This window comes from Crocuta crocuta, unplaced genomic scaffold (genome assembly GCF_008692635.1).
Source record: "Crocuta crocuta isolate KB4526 unplaced genomic scaffold, BGI_CrCroc_1.0 scaffold32, whole genome shotgun sequence".
NCBI lineage: Eukaryota > Metazoa > Chordata > Mammalia > Carnivora > Hyaenidae > Crocuta > Crocuta crocuta.
This window is the reverse complement of record NW_027529424.1, coordinates 491,295-508,301: the sequence shown is the minus strand read 5'-3', so window position 1 is coordinate 508,301 and position 17,007 is coordinate 491,295. Positions and strand designations below refer to the sequence as shown.

Sequence of the window (17,007 nt, the reverse complement as noted above, 5' to 3'; positions counted from 1 at the left end):
GCTCTTTCCATGTTTTGGCTATTGTTGAGAGTGCTGCTATGAACATTGGGGTACATGTGCCCCTATGCATCAGCACTCCTGTATCCCTTGAAACCACATCTTCTTGATCCATTCGTCAGTTAATGGACATTTAGGCTCTTTCCATGATTTGGCTAATGTTGAAAGTGCTGCTATGAACATTGGGGTACATGTGCTCCTGTGCATCAGCACTCCTGTATCCTTTGGGTAAATTCCTAGCAGTGCTATTGCTGGGTCATAGGGGAGTTCTAGTGTGAATTTTTTGAAGAACCTCTACACTGTTTTGCAGAGGGGCTGCAGCCTGGTCATAGTTATTACTTAAGAGGTGGATATATCCGAGTGGATTAAGAAGAAGAAATGGCTTTTCCTGGGACCTTTAGAAGACAGGCTTATGGGTTGAACCATGGAGATATGGGGTCCCATCTTACTACCACAGAAAGCCCAAAACTAAAGGCAACATGATCAGAGCCAAGAGAAGGAGACAGATTGGATCCCGGGATCAAACTGCTCTTGAATTTCTCTGTAATACGAGCCAATAAGCTCCTTCCACCTATTTTCATCATAGAGCATGTTTTCAGTGTGCCCGTCCGGTCACTTTTTCATCTTTAAGAAGATCTGTGTGAAGGCAAGCCCATTGCCAACACTACCAGCTGTAGCTCTTTATTGACATGCGGTTGGTTTGAATCTGTCTCACCATTAGTGTCAGGATCCTTTCAGGAAGACAGTACCCCATGGTGGAATTTTGCTGTAGCAAGTGATGCTTCTGTCTCTGTGTGCTCTACATTATATTTCTTCACATAATCAAATTCTTCTCTTCCTCATTTGAAAACATCAGCTATTAGGAGTTTAAACATTACCAGGAGGTTGTTTTTTAAAGTGCAATAAATTTTTTTAATGATTTGCCTTCACTAAAAAAATTTGTTTGGTTTTCCTGTGGTTTATCCATATTTAATTTATTTCTTAAAAACCAACTTGATTTTATACACATTGGCGGTTTTATTAGTTGAGGCATATTTGTCACTGGGTTATTCCACATCAAAGTACACAATTTTCTCTGTGTGGAAGCCTCAGTTAGGAGGCTTCATCCTGGATTGAGGCTGTCTTCTATTCACATGGGGGGTGGCGCAGTGGGGGGACTCACCAATTCAGGTGATGGTCGGGGCCAGATGGGTCATGGATGCAGCAGGCCAGTGGGCTGGGTGGAGACTGTGGTTAACAGGTAGCTCACGTTGGTTGGAAAGGCCCTGCTGCTCAGGCCAGATGCTTCCTGCTGCAGATTGTAGACTCAATTGCCGGTCTTACAGTTTTTCAAACAAGGTCATAAATCTGAATATGTACGGGCAGCTCCAGAGCTTTACATATAGGAAACAAATTTTTTAAAAAAGTACTTTATGGGCCAAATAAATCAAACAATAAAAGTCATGTCCCCATGCTGTGTTGTGGCTCCTAGGCCACAAGTTTGTCCTTCTAGAATACACCGATTCCTCCCCTGCATCAACAGATGTCATGGGCCTCACTTTGATCATTAGTCTCAGTTGTGTTCCCTGGGCTTGTGTTTCATCATCACGTGTTTTGGGACATTGTTAACCTTCACACGGCTAGTAAGTGCAAAAGGTGTGACACTGTTGAGAACACTAGCAAGGAAAGGACACAGTTATGGTGGGAGGGTATTAGAGAAAACACGACACAGGAAAATGCGACAAAACACAACTTCTGTCAGAAAAGGACAAGTTACACACACATCGTGGATAAATTCTTTGGGGATGGGTATGATTCTGAAAGAGAAAGAAAATCTTATAATATGTGAAAAGTCCATGCCCATCCAATCTTCAAAAGTAGCAAGAAAAGAAGAAAAGTTGTGCTAAACTTTGAGTGACAAAATGGAAAACGTGGTGGGATGTCTGGGTGGCTCAGTCGGTTGAGGGACCATCAACTCTTGATTTTGGCTCAAGGCAGGGTCCCAGGGTTGAGGGATTGAGCCCTGCACTGAGTGTGGAGCCTGCTTAAGGTTCATTCTCTCTCTCTCTCTCCCCCCTCCCACCGTCGGACCCTCTCCCCCACTCACAGTCACTCTCAAATAAATAGATAGATAGATAAATAAATAAATAAATTCATTTATAAAAAGGAGAACATGATGATTGCTGGCTGTAGGATTCGGCAATAAAATAGATGCTTATTAACCTAACGCTTTCTAAGAGAAGGCTGGCGGTGTGTTGAACTTAAAGATTATACATGGTAGAAGTCCTGCAGATACTTTTGGGGCAAGCCATGGGTATGTCCATGGATCAAGTCCTATTTGGATAAGGAGGTGGCAAAAGTATGAATGTTTTAGCCATTAAGGAGTTTGCTGTGACATTTGTGGATGTCCTCAGTGAAGAGATTTATTTCCCTCAGCTGATTTTCAGTGTTGATGGAACTGTTTTCTTTTCTTTTCTTTTCTTTTCTTTTCTTTTCTTTTCTTTTCTTTTCTTTTCTTTTCTTTTCTTTTCTTTTCTTTCTTTTCTTTTTCTGTGACATGATCTATATAACATATAATTTACCATTTTAACCATTTGTAAGTGTACAGTTCAGTGCATTCACATTATTGTGAAATCATTACCACTATCCATCTCCAGAAAATTTTCACAACCAACTGAAACTCTGCACCCATTAAACACTAACTCCCCATTTCCCCTGCCCACACTGCCCTTGGTTGCCACTATTCTACTTTGTGTCTGTATGAATGTGACTGTTCTAGGTACCTCATATAAGTGGAATCCTCTTTGTCCTTTTGAAGCTGCTCTTTTTTCTCAAAAATATTTATTCATTCAGTTAAATATTTGTTGAACCCTTAGCATGTGCTAAACTTTGATCTGTGTGTGGGGATATGGCAGTGGACACAACAGACCTGGTCCTTGCTATTTAAATGGGTGGCAGGAGACAGACAAAAAAGGAATAAACATGAAACAAAGTAGGCAATTTCATACTAGACTTTGAATATACTAAATTTGAGATTCCCATTAGATGTCGGAGCAGACAGGTTGAATAGGAGTTGAATGGTGGGTGAGGCTGCATGGCATACCTGAAGGTAAAGCCTTGGTGTTCTTGTCAGAGAGATGACATCTAAATCCATGGTCTGGAAGAGGTCATCTAGAAAGAGTGTAAGTATATCAAACTGGAGAGCCTAGCATGAAGTGCTACAAAACTCCCAAGATTTAGAAGTTGAGCTATGAATGGAGAAGGATCAATGACTTGGAGAAACTCAAAAAAGCCAAAGGAAGAGTGGTTAGTGAGAAGGGAGAAAGGTATGTGCAGTGATTCAAAAGCCAGGAGAAGAGACTGTTTCCAAAATGGCGGGGTGGTCAGCTGAGCACATATGACTGAGTACTGGAGATGAACATTCTCACAGAGAATGCCTGGGACCAGGTACTCCCAGGGGCAGGGGAGAAATGGAGATGTCGAGAGGTCATGCTGTGAAGGAAAGTCATGGAATGAGAGATTCTTTCTGAGAGAGAATTTTTCAGTAAGTGGGAGAAGTTCATGCCCTGCTTTCAAGACTCCTAGAGCCCATTCACTCTCTGCTCTGGAGAAGATGCCTCAGAAATTGCCACTTTCGAACTTATTAACAAATCCACTTGCGAACCACCTCTTAAAACCTAACACATTTGTAAATAAAAGAGTGTTTCTAAGCATGTCTCTTTTATTAAATCTGAAGAAGGTTAAAATATTTTGGCAAGTTTTTTCTCCTAAGGAACTTGGGCCAGCAATTTGCGTAGTAGGTCATGTTTTAGTGTAGGTAAAACAGTGTTTTATGCTCAGGTGGAAACTTTTCCATTTTGAAGTGATTTCATGTGGCAGAAGTATTCTGATCATTAATCAAATGGTGCAGGTAGACAGATAAGAGAGAAAGAGAAGGGATGATAGATTCTCAGGTGATTCCAACAAAGGCCCGGATATTTAAGAAACACCATTGCAGGCAACACTCAAGGCCACTGGTCGCCATCCCTCCATGCCTGGCTTGGATTATCAGGCTGCTTGGTGCTGAAGTAAATAAAGCAAGAGCAGTACAGGCATCAAAGAGGGACCAAAAAAAAAAAGACGATATGGTTTTGAACATTTAAAAAAGGCACTCCACAAAATCTTGTCAAAAGCTCTAATTGTGCCCAAGAATTAACAGTTGTGCAAGATTTAGAGTTTCCTCAAGGCCTCCCAATTTTTGTTAACAGTGTCTTCCTGGTCATTAAATTTAGGGCAAAAAGTGGTTGAGGAGCATGAATAAACTGTTAAATTTCCTCTCTGAAAGCACTCTCTATTCCTTCTCTCCAAATAAAACCCATACCATTCAAAAACCCACGCATTTTCAAGCTAAAGCATCATGGCCACAGGAGGGAAGCTGCCACATTACATCGTCCCAGCTGCTCTTCCCGCTACAGAACTTAACGCTCTCCAGATGTAACCCTTCACTCCTTCTCCCTCCTCATAATTTTTGTCTTGAGCAAAACACAACTCAGTGAGATTTTTTTCTCATGTGCATGTGAACTCAAAAGCAGGAAACACGAAATTGCAACTTCAGTGATAAATACTTGGTAGAGTGTGGTTTTTCTCCTGCCCCTTGGATATATGTATAAGGGTGATGGTATCATGAGGGAAAAGGAAAAAAGATATTTAGAGTGGGGTAAAAGGACTAGAGTAAAAAAAATAATGGTAGCTTATATCAAAGGAAAACCTTGGTTGTAGACTGAAAACGACAGTTTATCAGTAATGACTCTTTCACACACAATAGTATTAAGGATGAAGAGGTTTGTGTGTGTGTGTGTGTGTGTGTGTGTGTTAGAGAGAGAGAGAGAGAGAGAGAGAGAGAAACTGAGACCCTGGTTAGGCAGCTAGGGCGATACTCTATGTAATGACTTATTCTGGTGGAGTAAATAGTCTTCAGGTTGTTTTTAGAATTAATTATATGAATATAGCTATTATCTTTTTTCCATGGGATGAGGTGAGCTCAGGATCCATCTACTCCACCATCTTCCCTGACAGTACAGGGGGTGATAACAGAATGACTTCAAGAAACAGAAGTCTTGTGGCATCTGGGTGGCTCAGTCAGTTAAGCCTCCAGCTTTAGCTCAGGTCATGATTTCATGGTTCCTGAGTTCAAGCCCCACTTAGGGCTCTGTGCTTAGAGCCTGCAGCATGCTTTGGATTCTGTGTCTCCCTCTCTTTCTCTGCCCCTCCCCTGCTTACATTCTCTCTCTCTCTCTCTCATAAATAAATAAATAAACATTAAAAAAAGAAAAAAGAAGCCTTTGTAGGACATGACCCATTGGATATGAGGAAGGAGAGGGAGCCACATGGCACAAAAGACTCAGCCTCTGGTTAAGTACAGGATAAGGGAGGGCATGAAAAGGTCCTTTCTATGGTGCTCAATGCCTTGCTAAGTGTTGTAAGGGAACAAGACTGTGACGGGCAGTGTCCAGGGCATGACTTCAGACAGATGCGGTGGCCACCACAGATGAGGGTGTTGAATTTGACTTTACTTCTTAAAACTTAGGACTTACAAATTACTAAGCACAAAATGGACCTAATTTTATATGGAAAGCTATTTGTGGGCACCATCCAAGAAGCTGGATGCCCATTTTCTAAGCTTACAGTGAGGAGTCTAATAGCATATCTCTGTGTGATCAAGAGAATAATATTTTAATCAATTGACATGTTCTTAGCTTGTAAAGGTAAATATAAAATGCAGACTGTGATGTGTCTGCTTGTGATATGTAACTTCTAGATATATATGTTTACTTGACTGGAAGAGGATCTGAAGTTCAGTGCAGGAATTTTTAATAATTCATGAGAAATTTCAGCTTTATAGTAATCCTGTCATTATAAAAGCCAGCAGGGGCACCTGGGTGGCTCAGTCATTTAAGCTTCCAACTTCAGCTCAGGTCACAATCTCACGGTTTATGAGTTCAAGCCCTGCATTGGGCTCTGTGCTGACAGCTCAGAGCCAGGAGCCTGCTTCGGATTCTCTGTCTCCCTCTCTCTCTCTCTGCTCCTTCCCTGCATGTGTTCTCTCTCCCTCTGAAATGAATAAACATTAAAAAAAACTTATAAAAGCCAACTATAATGAAATCTGAAGATGACAGCACTTCAAAGAATTGAAGCGTTGCTAACATAACTGGTTACCCAGTTAAAGTTCCAACCATACATACCTTATTACATTTGCCCATATTTTTAAAATGCTCCATGCACATATAATATGTACATATTATCACATATGTAATACTTAATTATACTTAAATCATGACATGGAGTTCAAGAGTCATTTCTCCCTTTTCGGCATGGGAACCCTCCTATAGTGTATGTTGGGGAGAATTATCCTATCTCATGATTCAACCTCTGACTGCGCAGGGGACAGGGTGGTGGAACAGAGGTTGGAGAAGAAGACCTCTCCAGGTCACCGTGGGCCCTCCTGACTCCTGGGAACTCCTGGACATGGCTGCCTTCCTGGATTGCTACTCCCCTCACACAAGCTAGAGTGGAGGTGAGATTCCAGGGTGTGTCATGCCTCCGTTTATTTGCCTTGCACTTTCATCCTCCACAGAACTGCACAGCATGGCAGTCAAGAGTGGGCTCTGGAGTCAGGCCTCTGCAAGCTTGTCTTTCTCTCAGACAAGGTACTTACTATGTATGCTATTTCTCTGGTTGGCAGGGGTCAGGTGATCTAGAGCGGGCTTGGGTGGGGGTGGTTCTGTTCCATGTGTCTCTCACCTTCATCCTGGCATAAGGAGCTTACCCCTGGCATGTCCTTCTGGTGATGGCGGAATTAATGGACGGCAGGCTTCATTATGCATGCATCTGTTCACACCTCTGCAGGCTTCCCATCTGCTAACATCCTACTGGCCAAGGCATATCACGTGGCCGAACTCAGAATCATGGTAGAGAAGGATAGGTGGCCTTTTGGCGGGAGCAATAGCAAAGCCAACATGGCAAAGGGCATAGATACGGGGAAGAATGAAAAATTGGGGTCATTCCTGCAGCCTGCTGTTGAAGGGCAGATGGAATTCCATGGAAATGAAGTCGCTGAAAGGCACTGCTGTGTAGGCAGGAAAGACTTTCCCATTGTCCTTGGGAAGAGCACCCATGGAATGAAGTAGTGGATTCTTGTTTCCTTCCTTCCTCCCCTGTCCTCAATTTGGTCATTCTGAAGAGCTTCCCTCTTCTAATCTCCATGCTGCTGATCTCAGTCTGCCTGAACGAAAGCCTGCTTCTCACTCACCAGACCTCCGCCCAGTGCCCATCCCTGTCCACAGCATGGTGTTCTGCATGTCTGAGCATCTGGGCTAGTGGACTGTTCCTTAGGAGGCTTTACAGTACAGTCTACCTTCCCAGTGAAGCTCCCTTCAAGGTTTTCCCACCAGCGTACATTGCAGATTCTCCTCTTTATGACCACATATTCTCTCTCTCTCTCTCTCTCTCTCTCTCTCACACACACACACACACACACACTCATACCTCACATACATCTCTTCCAACACCTATGGATAAAAACTAATTCTTGAACACGGTGTGGTCCAAACTCCTGAAGAGAAAGTACAGTGTCTTCTGTATTTCCCTGTTGTCCTCCCCAGCCCAGGTGAAATGCTGCCCACCTGCCCCACGATGGCAGCATCAGGCAAAGCCATACATCATTACCTTTCCTTGACCCACGGTCTCCCTCACTGTGTGTCCAACAGGGGAACAAGTTAGGAGAGATTCATTCTTCTAAGTGTACACATAGCACCTTGATTTAAAAATAAAGTATAACATTTCAATATCACAGGTCCGGAATTACATGTTAACAGATGTTGATGCTGATGCAGTTAGCAGACCTCCTAGGTAGAGGATTAAACTGGAATTCTATTTGCCAGGGGTTAATCCTTCAATACCTCTGGTTTCCAAAAGATAGGAACAAAACATCAGATTAGTCCTCTAAGCAACGAGGTTACTAGACAGCGATTGTTTGAGGGCTTGGCAGGACGTCATATGAGAGCGCGGTTTCCTAAAATGAAACTGGAAAAGTCTAGATATTTTGATCTGACACATTAAGTTTATCCCACCATAAGGGCTTCTAACCAGTAGCTTTTTAGCATGAGGAAAACTAAAGCATACCGTTTTCCAGCTCTGATATCCATGTGGCTTTGGGAGTCAGCGTCCGTCTTCACAAGTGACCTAAAGAATGAGTTTCTCTATCCATATATTCTGCAAATAAAATAACATATACCTAAATTGTAAGGTGTTCAAGGTTGTTGAGAATATTTCATCATGTGCTTGAAATCTAAAGAGAGTTTGGAAAGTAGGAGAGGACAGGAGTTCTGTGGTTCTAGTCCAGACTCTGTAACTAGATGGAGGACTTGGCTCTGTGCTTTTGTAGAGGTCACGAAAAACCATTTAACTCGTTGTCTTAGATGGGTCCTTCATTCTCTTTTTTTAAGATTATTTATTTACTTTGAGAGAGAGAGAGAAATAGAGTCAGAGTGAGGTGGGGGGGGCGGTGTGTGGGGAGAGAGAATGAATCCCAAGCAGGCTGCACACTGCCACCATGGAGCCCAATGTGGGGCTCGAACTCAGGAACCTTGAAGTTATGACTGGAGCCAAAATCTATTGTTGGACACTTAACCAGCTGAGCCACCTAGGTGCCCCATAAATGGTTCCTTCTCTACTCTCCACATGGAATATAGTAGAAGCTCTTAATTTGGTCCTGGCCTCTGGAGTTAGGCAGAACAGGTTTGAATTTCAGTTCTGCCAGGGCACCTGGGTAGCTCAGTTGGTTAAGCCTCCGACTTCGGCTTAGGTCATGATCTCATGGTCCGTGGGTTCGAGCCCCTTTTCGGGCTCTGTGCTGACAGCCAGCTCAGAGCCTATAGCCTGCTTCAGATTCTGTCTGTCTGTCTGTCTCTCTCTCTCTCTCTGACCCTCCCCTGCTCACACACTCTCTCTCTCAGAAATAAATAAAACCTTAAAAAAAAATTTGAATCTCAGTTCTGCCACTGTTTACTCTTTCTAGACCTCAATCTTCTGGAAAACAGGGATAATCATAGTATCTGCCTCCTGCAGTGGCTGGGAGAATTAAATGAAAAATGTACAGAAGGCACTTAGCAGAGGGCTTGACACCGAGTGCAACCTTAATGCCTTTCCATTGTTATTGCTGTTATTACCTTTACTCTTCCATCCCAACTCCTTCCTTCTTCTTCCCCCTCCTTCTACTAGTCCTTCAGGGATTCCCAGTCAGATAGTATCCCCCTGATGCTCTCTTCTCCATAGCAGCCATCCTCTTCACAGTGTGTGCTTGAGGCTCGGCCTTCTTTGCGGCTTTTCTCAGCAGTGAAATCCTGCCAGGGCACCTGATGCCTGGAGCTTGCTAGTGTGCACTGATGCCCAAAGCTGAGGGTGGGGTAAGAGGCCAGTGGCCAAAGGCAATTACTCAGGGCTCTCCGCCTGGAGTGGGAGCCGCCCCACATGTACACTGATGGAGACTCCCTGCTAAGGATCTGGAAGAAAGTGGTGGGAAGAGCAGACCGGTGCAGCAGAGGCCAGAGACGAGGTCTGCTCAGTGGGCTCTGACTCTGGCCTGTTGGCCAAACTGTGAGACCAGGCTTCTGTTCATTGTCAGGCGCTGAGGGACTCACCTTCCTTCTCTCTCTTTTTCTTTTTGGGTGGACTCCCCTGCCACATACAACACGTGCCCAGTGAATGCTGGGTATCTTTGCTTTATTTTCTCGTCTCTGCTGTCCATCATGGTAGCTGCTTCTCTCAGCTCTGGGTTATTGCACATTTAAGAACATGTGTTGACCAGTGGGGCTGGGGTTCAAACCCTATGTCCCCAAATAGAAGCTTTTCTTGAGATTCCCTAACTCAGTACCAGCACCCTTGGTTTCTAACCAGGAGGGATTCTAGTCTCTCATATCACAAAGCTCACATCTATCCATTGAGTCTTGAGAATAAATAAGATGGTTCTTTCTAGAGAGAAGGAGAGTGGGGGATAAAAACAGGGTGTGGTGACAGAAAACTGCTGAGCAGAGGAGTCAATCGTATGACAAATTCAGCTGTCTTAATCTTCTAATATGTGCCTGAAGCACTAAATGGCAGGGGGAGGGGAAACGAATATTTATGTGTATATTAGGCACTTGGCAACACTAGTATATTACCTGTGTGAGTAGAAATCAAAAGAGAGATACAAGATACCCTCCTTAAATTCGTCAGCCTGTCGTTAATTCGTATGTGCTTGGACACCTTGTCGTCTATCTGTCTTGATATTGTTGAAAGAGGATGTTATGACTTGAATTGTGTCCACCCAAAACATTGTGTCAAAGTCCTAACCAGTCCCCACCCCAGTGTCTCAGAATGGGCCTGGATTTGGAGTTAGGGTCTTTAAAATGAGGTCATTGGGATGGACCCTAAACACCTTCATTTCAGATTTCTGGCCTCAAGAAATACATGACAGTAACTTTCTGCTGTTTTAAACTACCCAGGTTGTGGTACTTTGTTATGGCAGCCCTTTCAGGAAGCTAACACAGAGAAAAAATAGGGAGTTTTTTTTTTTTTTAAATTAAGCATTCTTAGAGAAATAAAAATGCTTGCGTATGCTTTGACCCTACAGTCAATTAAGTGAATGAAAGTTAAGTCTAAAATTTGTAAACCAGGAAGGCCCACTGCTACTGCTTAAAACATAATCCAAAGACAGGCTGGATAGCAGGGCAATTTGCTGATGACGTCGTTCCTTCTACAACACAGTGCACAGTGAAGATATGCAACAGCACAGAGATATTAAGAACATTCATACCGTGTCATATCATGGTGCCGATAGAAGTTAAACTCAAGATTTTTTATTGTCAAGAGGCGCTAGTATCAAGCTACATTTCCATATGGGTTTTGGCTAACAATCATAAACGACAGAGAACTTGCGCATAAACAATTCCAAAAGGCAGTGTGTCAGGCAGATGGTATTTTGGGGGTGGGGTCGGGGAGAGTTTAATGTGGCAAGCAGAGTCGTGCGTTATGCGTACTGGCTGTTCTGAACTTGCCATTGACTTCAGCACCATTGGAGGGGTTATGGTTTTGCTCAGCTCCTGAGTCTAAAGTTGCAATGCTTTAAACTTTTCATGCTAAGGAAATCAACCTTTTCATGTCATCAGGGTTCTGAAGGAGAAAATCTGCTACATTTGGGGAAAAGAACATCGGACCCTTGGGAGGTAGTGTCTTAGCATTCATGGATGTCAAGCAAAGGTTTTCATGTTTTTTAAAAAAGGTTTTTAATTTTTGTTTATTTTTGAGAGAGAGACAGAGCACAAGTTGGGGAGGGGGGAGGCAGACACAGCCTCGAGGCTCTGAGCTGTCAGCCCAGAGCTCGACGCAGGGCTCAAACTCAGAACAATGAGATCATGACCAAGGCTGACATCAGACACTTAACAAACTAGGTACCCAGGAACTCTTAGGTTTTCATGTTTTTGATCTCCCTGGGGTGCCAGGGTGCTGTGTTCTATAGGTGTAACCTGTAAGGATCCACGCAAACGTCACAGAGCAAGTGTGCAACTCATCAGGGAATTTCACCTTGTCACAGAACTCTGCGATGGGATTAGAAAGTACTGATGCAGGGGTGCCTGGGTGGCTCAGTTCGGCAAGCGTCTAACTCTTGATTTCTGCTCAGATCATGATCTCACAGTTTGTAAGTGCGAGCCCCATGTCAGTCTCTGCGCTAAGGTGCAGAGCCTGCTTGGGATTCTCTCTCTCTCTCTCTCTCTCTTCACCTCCCCTGTTCACTCTCTGTCTTCTCAAAAGAAATAAATAAACTTAAAAAAAAGAAAGTATTGATGCATTTTAAGTGTCTCCATGTAAAATGGCTGGAAGTGACAAAGATAGCGACAGGATTTGTTGAGAAGATCAAGTTCTCACAGCACACATCCAACTACAAAGCCTTTTACTTCTGTAAAAGACATGGTAAGACAGTTTCTTTCCCTCACTGTGAAAATGTTCAGGCTTTAACCAGTGCCGTTGGCCTAGAACAGACCTTCTGTGTGTGTTTTGGAAAGTCTTGCCTCATTCAGGCGAGTTGGTACTGGGATGGGGCTTTGATGGTTGGCTCCGATATTACCAAATCTCAGGTTTGGTTTTGCATTTTTTTCATCTGGGGTGCACAGCCATCCTTGAAAACCACCATCAGCCTTTAGATATATGTAGGCTTTGAAGTATGAGTGATATCTAGTAATGAAGTGAGGGATTCATCCAGTGGCTTGCTTTGGGCTATAAGGAAGGCATGGAAATGTGGGGTTCTTCTCATTGGGATTCATGAATACTGGCCAGACAAATGGCAGGTACTTAAATGTCTTACAGGATATGGCCAGTACATTGGTCTATATTGAATGGTTGATAAATACTAGAACTCAAAATTAAACATATATATCAAATAACTGAATTCTAGTGAAATACAAATTGAAGTATATACCAAAATATTTTAGAATGCCAACAGAATTGTGAAGGAAATAGTATATTTAGATTAATGCTAATTGATCTAGTGCTCTTAAGAAGCAATCTATTTTCAAGAACAACAAAAATCTATACTGTGACTAAGTAAAGACATGTGAAGTTCATTCATCGAAGTAACCAAAAGAAGTCTTGTGGATGGAAGTATTCAATTCAGTGTTATTCTTAATAGATGAATCTGTGAAGAACTATTTCTGAGGGGGGGTGGTGTTTAAACAAAAGATGGCCTAAAATTGAAAAGAACTTTGGGTAACTATTATAACATTGTGTAAGCATTATGAATAGTGTATGCACCCTGGGGCTTTGTAATGGAAGTAGATCATAAAAGTACATGTTCCCTATGATTATTACTATATGCATAGGTATTTATTCTAGAAGTGTTTGTGAGCACTAAGATAGCAGATGTTGGTCCTAGGTACTGGAGACACAGAGGTGGAAAGATATGTTTCCTGCTCTCATTAAGGGTCAGTCCAGCTGGAAGATAGTCATGCAAACAAATGGAAAAGGGTAGTAATTCACAAAATGCCTTTGTAGAGCTGGAGGGACCTTCAACTTGGCTGACAACACAGAAGAGAGCTTCATAAAGGAGCTAAGATTTTGGGGCACCTGGGTGGCTCAGTCAGTTAAGCGTCCAACTCTTGATTTTGGTTCAGGTCATGGTCTCATGGTTCATGAGTTCAAGCCCCACACTGGGCTCCATGCTGATAGTGTGGAGCCTGCTTGGGATTCTCCCTCTGCCTCTCTATCTGCTCCTCCCCAGCTTGTGTGCATTTTCTCTCTCTCAAAAATAAATTTAAAAAACTTAAAAAAGGAGCTAAGAGTTTTATATGGACAAATTTGGAAGGCAATGTAGAGAAAAGTGATCAGTTGTATAAGGGTAGAGATATTAGAAATAACTTTAAAAAATTTTTTAAGTATCTTTATTGGGATTTAATCCACATATTATAAAACTCACCCATTTACAGTGTACAGTTGAGTATTTTTTGGTGTATTCATGGTGTTATGCAACCATCACCACAATTTAAATTTAGAACATTCTAATCATCCAAAGAAATGTTGTATTCTCGCTCTTCCAAATTTCTTCCAACATTAAATGCCTTTATAATAATAAAAAACTCAAGGCATAAAGATGGAAATGTTTGATCTCCACCATTGTGGGAAAGCTGTACATTGCATGCAAAACAGACCACAGTACATCATCGTGTCTTTAATTTTTCATTTTATTAGTGACAAGGTAAATAGGTATGTGAAAATCTTCACAGATATCTACACATGTATTTAAATAAAAGAAGAAAAAAAGGAGTTGAGTTTAAAAAGTGGGGTTTCAGTGGCTACTAGTCTATGTTGTTTATTTACTGTATAAAAATCTCCAAGCATTATAAAACTTGATTTGCCCAGTTTTTTCCACGTCTTCCAAGCTGGCTGCAAAAATTTCAAAAGGGATATCAAAGATACACATAGACTCTAACAGAAGCACGCTACAACATGAATTATGAAAGTGACTGGCAATGCTATGGTGAGAAGCAGACACTCTCAGTGCATTGACAGAGTGTTCCGTAAGCAGAGGTGCTGCTCAGGAACTAATGACTGGTGGGTTCACCTGACCTCAGATGTGTCCTCCTTCCTCCATTTGCTTCTACATATGGAAGGGCAGAGGGGGCCACTGTGTGCATGATGGCCTTCTGCCAAGTGCCCGTCTCTCCAGAGAGGACTACTCAGCTGAGACTGTGAGGAAGCCTCAGATCTGGCTCCGTTCTGGGTGCTAGTCTCGTCCCTGGCATCTCTCCTTTCCTGCGGGTGTCTGTGTGACCCAGCTCATGGGGTCCTACATTTATGTAACCCTGGGGGCTCTGAGTTTCTTCATGAATGTTGGCTTAAAAGGCAATGGGTGTGTTTTCTCAGGGACCTTCTATAACCCCAAATCCTTAGGAGCTAATCTGTATTGGCCTAAAGCCAGGCATGACGACAAGAGTTAGGGAATTATTTGGGGGCAGAGAAACCTGTTTGGCACTCCTCCAGTCATACGTAGACAGCCACCTCCTTGCAAAACCAATTATACCTGGAGGACTAACACAGAAGACCTGCAGAGGCTTGCGTGGGAACCCCAAATTCTCTGAGGCACCTGCGTTCTCACCGCCAGTCAGCCATATACCCTGGGAGCCAGACTTCTGTCCCTACAGACTTGAAACCACTACCATGACAGGATTTAATTTACAAGTGGGAAAAACATGAACTGCGTCAGAGTATTCTTCCGTGTGCCTTGCATTTGCTTTCCAAGGAGGATCTGCAGCTGTGGCCAAATGGCTGGCCTCCAGGTGAAGGCACGACAGAAAATGTAGTATCTGTGAGTTTGGCTCATCTTTCAAATAAAGTGTGATTCCTGGTGCTGGGAATACAACTTTTCCAACTGGTTTATAAACCTAAGGATTTTGGTCTGCTTGCTGTATTATATGGATATTAATTCAGGATTTAATTAATCAGGATATTAATTAAAGCAATAACTAATGCCAGTGTAAGCATACATGCTTTAGATATGTAGGTCTATAAAATATTGCACATAAATATAAAATTTGTTCAGCATTTCTTCATAGTAATTTTTCATTATCATAAAAAGGCTCCAGAATTCTGCAGATTATATGAAATTTGGCTGGTCAAGTTTACTTCAGAAGTGATGACATTACACACGACTATGGATTTTTACAAGAGTTTTAAACATCAACCTTCTGTGGTGGTTAAATTTTAGGTGATGGGAGAAGAACCTAAATAAAGGTTATTTTCCAAAGTTGTGCATTATAAAGGTTAGCAGTAAAAATGAGTAGTAAAGTTAGTATAGGAAATTCTAAATAAAATTCTTAATTTTATTTAAATAAATCCCTTTTCTGGGTTCATCCCATATCTGCTTAGCTTTATATTTCTTTCCCGTGTATGTCTTCTCTGTGTATATAAATGTGAAGAATAGTAGAGAAAATAGGTATTTAATTCCAAGCTAAATATTGCTGTTTCTCTTTATAGATATTAAAAATGTTTACCCATATTATAAAATTGCTTCTGTATCAATGCACTCAGGAATTTTACCATTACTTTTAAACACCACACAGGTTTGAGAGTACCTTGAAATCTGTGTATTGCTAATTAAGGCAATCGAAAGTGGGGGGGGTTTGTATAAAAGGAAATATAAATACAACTTTTTGCAAAGCTAAATTAAGCAGCTGTGAGTCCCCGGAAAGTGTGAATCCAAGTGATTTCAGGTAGCAGGAAGCAAGGTATTATGTGACACTGCTTTTTCTTAGCGCTGTCTCAAGAAGTTCTGTGAATTTATCTGCACCAGCTTGTTAATCTTAGAAGGAAATTTAGTGAGCGATTTCGAAAACCAGCTAACCAAATCTTAATGTCCAAATCTTCTAGATGACCAGAATATCTGCCCAGAGACATGGAAAATAAATAAATAGTTATCCTCAGTTAAAAGGTTATCTTTGTCGTTTCAAAAGTACTTTCACAGTACCAACAACAGATGCTCGTCTCCCTGAGCCACAACTTCATTAGAAATGTTTCTTTTCCATAGGGAGGTGTCAAATATTCCGCTAGATACAGTAGTGTTGGAAGGTCCGGTCCTAGTTCACCTTCTGAAGTTGACTGTAATTCAGATAGTTTATCTCTGTGACTTGGGTTGGATTTACCTGGAAAGCAACTGAGTTCCCATGCCCATTTTGGAGAGTCTGCCAAAGACAGAGTGACTAAAGCAAAAGATGTCTTCCGTGATGCCTAATGGTTTCCGCAGTGTTGAGGACGTCACCTTCCCCAGAAGGGTCTCTGGGCTCCGTGACAGCTTCCCCAAAATGCAGCCTACATGAGGTGATATTTCTGGGGCCCTTCCATTGCCTAGGTCACTGGCAGGGACAGGGAAACCTTTGTTTAACCTTTATGTTCCTTCTTTTCTTTGAACAGGACCAGTGTTCAAGTTTCTTGAGCCTTGTCTTTACTTTTCATGTCTCAACGGTTTTCTCATCTGTGAGTTGTTCCCTGTCATTCATATCGTCTTGGGGTGGTCTTGCTCTGTCGAAGAATCCACACTATGAAAAAGAGAAATGGGCTATACAGTCAAGGTGTTCGAGAATTTGTGAAACTCTTCATTCTAAGAATTTTTCACTTTATTATATTTTCTAAGGAAATTGAAGCTCTGTGGATATAAACTGAGGAATTATCCAAATTAGGAGGGGAAAGCAGAGTATCCTTTACCTGCAGTGAGGAATTTATTGCATAGGGCAGAGTGTTTGGGTCCTTCTGCCGTGATAGTGGGAGACTTTCTCTGCTTTATATAATCCACTTATGCACCTTATTTTTCCTGAGGTTGTAGCAGCAAGGCCCAAAGATTTCCTCTCTGCTTTCCTGCATGTTTTCTGGAGCCAGCAGAAGTGCTAACTGCTGCTGGCCAGGGAGGCGACACTCTCTCTTGAAGTTTGTTGTAGGCTACCTCGGGGTGGAATTTAGGAAAAAGAGGGGAGT

General features: G+C 42.3%; 1 protein-coding gene and 1 long non-coding RNA gene across 3 annotated transcripts in view; one reads left to right on the top strand and one right to left on the bottom strand.

Moving 5' to 3' along the window:
- The window catches only part of LOC144226957 (uncharacterized), a 142,591-nt gene that overhangs the window by 77,343 nt on the left and 48,241 nt on the right, over nucleotides 1-17,007 (top strand). The gene's annotated exons all lie outside the window — the stretch shown is intronic.
- Nucleotides 13,777-17,007, bottom strand: part of ITGA8 (integrin subunit alpha 8) — a 179,922-nt gene continuing 176,691 nt past the window's right edge. For both annotated transcript variants that reach the window (XM_077758434.1, XM_077758435.1), the window contains one exon: nucleotides 13,777-16,574. In XM_077758434.1, coding sequence (XP_077614560.1) covers nucleotides 16,488-16,574 — 87 coding nt within the window. In that variant the 3' untranslated portion in view covers nucleotides 13,777-16,487. The remainder of the gene's footprint in view (nucleotides 16,575-17,007) is intronic.